Here is a 3,917-nt window from a genome sequence, read left to right as displayed (position 1 = left end):
CAGAGAAACAAGCTGAGCTAACGTTAGCAGCAGCTTGGCTCAGTCCGTTAGCATCGTATCATAACCTGGGACCTAACCATTATTAGGGTGGAAATGGTTTATTCAGTGTTTTTACTGGTTTTAATGAGTCTCATCATATAGAGGTCCAACACAACCCGGCCAGAGTTAAATGTGGTTATCAGCCTGGGAGTTATGATGTTTCTGTATCGTCTCTTCCGGCAGGTCGCCATCAAGATCATTGACAAAACTCAGCTGAACCCCACCAGTCTGCAGAAGGTACGCTGCCCCCTCTGATCTCTGACCTCTATCTGTTGATGCTCCACATCACTTTCTTTGGGATTTTAGTATTGAATGTGGCACAGATCAGATTCCATGTGATGTGTGCTCTTCACCAACTCACAGTGGACACCGTCAGACGAAATAATGATCCATAAAGTTCCTCTCTGTGAAAATGTGTTCATGACAATATTACATCATAAACTGTGGACCAGTAACTCTGCCTGATTCCTACAAAGAATAAGAGTTGAGATGAACGATGAAGTCTCTGAAAGTGTGTGTCTCTTCAGCTCTTCAGGGAGGTCAGTGTGATGAAGATCCTCAACCACCCGAACATCGGTGAGTCTGCACTTTATCCTCCTCTTTCACCTGATTCATCAGAGGGATTAATACCAAAGAGACAACAGATAATGTCACCATCCGATGAAAGGAATGATAGAAATAAAAGATATAAAATATAGAGCTCAGTATTCGGCAGTAATAGAGTTCAATGTTTGGCAGTCAGAGAGTTCAGAGCTCAGTATTTGGCAGCAGTGGAGCTCAGTATTTGGCAGCGGTAATATATTTCTCCTGCTGTTTTTCAGTAAAGCTGTTTGAAGTGATCGAGACAGAGAAAACTCTGTACCTGGTAATGGAATACGCCAGCGGAGGTAAGACCAGGTCACCTGTCTGTCCACCTGTCTGTCAGCAGGAACACTTCCACCTCTGACTGCATGAGTAGTGATGTCTGTCTGTCTGTGTTCCAGGTGAAGTCTTTGACTACCTGGTTGCTCACGGACGAATGAAGGAGAAGGAGGCAAGAGCCAAGTTTCGCCAGGTGAAATGATTTCATATCTCCGAGACTATCTGGTCCTCAATATCCCATAATCCTTGTCTTCTAGTCAGCTTAAAAGTGCAGGCAAATATTAGTATTTAATGTTTGCGAGCAGCAAACGCTTTCCAGATGTTTTCCCATAATGCCCCGTAGTATTCTGTCTGTCGAGCAGCCCCAGGATGCTCATTGTCCATGTAGGGGTCAGACCACAACTCCCCCCCAACCCACTCTAACCGCTGATGAAACACATCAGTTTCATTATAGTCCATTAGCGCAGCGGCTAACAAACTGCGGGCTGCTGCTTGTTTGAGCCACTCCAGTGTTTTCACTTACGTTCCTTCTGAAGGCCTCACTGATGGCTGATGAGAACAGCTTTTATAACTATATTCTGTGTGTCTGTTTGCTTTCTACTGATTTCCGGTATGCTGTTTGTGTCAGATTGTGTCAGCAGTGGAGTACTGTCACCAGAAGAGGATAGTACACCGAGACCTCAAGGTACACAGAGACACACCGGTATCCCTGTCTGACCTTACTGTCCACAAACATGTGAACATGATACATGATAACAGTAAAACCAGTGAAGTGTCTGTCTGTGTCTCAGGCGGAGAACCTGCTGCTGGACGCCGACATGAACATTAAAATAGCCGACTTTGGCTTCAGCAATGAGTTCACGCTGGGCAGTAAGCTGGACACGTTCTGTGGATCTCCTCCGTACGCTGCTCCCGAACTCTTCCAGGTCAGTCTGTCCGTCGCCAAGAATTGTTTGGATAATTATGACACACGGATGATTAGTGGGAGACAGCAGTGACTGGAACAATTGTTTTCCTGTGGTACTGCTCGCCTAGAGCTGTTAAACATGCATAAAAGTGCAGATATTCTCAACCAAAGCTCGGAGTCATGGCATTCATCAATGTCACACTTCATCAATGGCCCGACAGCCAATCAAAGCAAGCAGTAGGCGGGCTTTACTACTTAACCGCTTCCTTCCTGTTTAGATGCAGGTAAATAAGTGTGTACCCTATAAAACACCAGAGTATAATTCCTTCAGATTTACAGAGAGAGAGGGGAACAAAGTGCTGACTCCCAACCTCAGAAGAGGTCATACGTACCGTACAGTCTGTGTCCAGTCCTCCATCATTTATACTCCTTTATAGTCTGTAAGGGTCCATCATCCAAAGAATCACAGGATTTCATTCAAATGAATCCAAGTCTAAACATTATCACGTGAAGTCCACTGCTCACTGTCTGTACGCTGGCTGCAGTAAAACGACGATCACGTTCAAGTGTCAGAGAGAATGAGAAGAGAAAAAAGTACGGCCTGAAATGTAAGCTTTTAGTTGTAAAACCTGCTGAACAAACCTCAGGAGAAGCAGCCCAGTTAGAGCGTATTTCCATCTGTGCTGAGCAAGAGTCTGTGCTCAAGGAATCAAAGCACATAAAGGCAACGAGAACTCAGTGATTGAAGCAAATATTAGAAGTTTACGGTACTTCCTCCTTTTCCAACATGTCAGATTTAATTTGTTTGAGGATTTATTCACTGAGTTTGTGTATATGTTTATTGTTCATTTCATTTGAATATTATTTTGTCTTGTTTTCTGTTCTTCTTCCTGTTAAATGTTTGTAATAAATAAACAGTGACGGGAAGAGTTTAAATTCTCTGTAATTGTGAATGAATGAAGTGATAAAACTTTATTCGCTCTGTAAACTTTGTGGGTCAGTATGTTATGAAGCAGTGGGCTGCTGGGTAATGTAGTTCTGTAACCCTGCAGGGGAAGAAGTACGACGGGCCGGAGGTGGACGTCTGGAGTCTGGGAGTGATCCTGTACACGCTGGTCAGCGGCTCGCTGCCCTTCGATGGACAGAACCTGAAGGTACGTCAGAGCGTGGACGAAATAACAGAAACACCTGTCAGTAATGTAAAACTACATCTACCGTCACGAGTGGTTGGAAGTGTTTGGACCCAAAGTCAACGTCCAGAGAGTCTTTCTGTCTGTTATCGGTACATTATCGGTTAATCTGCTCAAATAATCAAAGAAAATAGTTAAAAACAACTTCATCACTATTTCCTAGAACAAAGTCCAATTTAAACCCCCAAATATTCCCTTTACGTCAATCTTAAGACCAGTTTTCACATTTGAGAAGCTTAGACAGCTGATAAACTGAGAAATGGACCCAAACAGGGAACACAATAACTGCAGGATGCCTGTACTAGTATAGGAATACTGTGCCAGAATTAAAAGGTTTTTATGAAAGAATGTGCCGGGACCTTACTGATGCTGCACATGCTAAAGTGTGTTTCTGTGTGTGTGTGTGTGTGTGTGTGTGTGTAGGAGCTGAGGGAGCGTGTTCTCAGAGGAAAGTACCGGATTCCTTTCTACATGTCGACTGACTGTGAGAACCTGCTGAAGAAACTGCTGGTGCTCAACCCGGGAAAACGAGGCAGTCTGCAGGTAAAGTGATATTAATAATAATAATGATGATAATAACTTTATTTATATCAATCTTTTCTTCACAGTGTTACAACATGCTTCACAAAATGATAAAATTCAATAAAAAAAAAGAGAAGGAAGGAGGGGGAACCACCTCCAGTCACTAACAAACCAATCTCTACGACAGTGTGTTCACAATGAAGCGAGTTACAGTCGATTACAGTCTGAATCTCTCAGTATGTCAACTAACCGGTCTCGACCTCCAATATGGCGGCCGTGCAGACGCATAGCGGCGGCACACAGCAGCAGCCAATGAGGTATCTCCGTTTCTGTATCAGCGCTCCCAGTTGTTCATGTTGTTTGTCTGTTTCTCAGCAAATCATGAAGGATCGATGGAT

At 43.7% G+C, this 3,917-nt stretch overlaps 1 protein-coding gene across 1 annotated transcript in view; it reads left to right on the top strand.

The window, feature by feature from the left end:
- LOC118326670 (serine/threonine-protein kinase MARK1-like) overlaps window positions 1-3,917 on the top strand; it is a gene marked incomplete at its 5' end in the record, with an annotated part of 10,482 nt that overhangs the window by 1,782 nt on the left and 4,783 nt on the right. The window contains 9 exon segments of the mRNA XM_035659707.1: window positions 223-276; window positions 567-615; window positions 861-926; window positions 1,023-1,093; window positions 1,529-1,585; window positions 1,692-1,826; window positions 2,860-2,961; window positions 3,421-3,540; window positions 3,895-3,917. Coding sequence (XP_035515600.1) covers window positions 223-276; window positions 567-615; window positions 861-926; window positions 1,023-1,093; window positions 1,529-1,585; window positions 1,692-1,826; window positions 2,860-2,961; window positions 3,421-3,540; window positions 3,895-3,917 — 677 coding nt within the window.

The sequence above is a fragment of the Morone saxatilis genome, unplaced genomic scaffold (assembly GCF_004916995.1).
Source record: "Morone saxatilis isolate NCDOM2014 unplaced genomic scaffold, NCSU_SB_2.0 Contig17, whole genome shotgun sequence".
In the NCBI taxonomy this organism is placed as follows: Eukaryota; Metazoa; Chordata; class Actinopteri; family Moronidae; genus Morone; species Morone saxatilis.
Note: the sequence above shows the minus strand (reverse complement) of the source record. Positions and strands in the feature narration are given on the sequence as shown.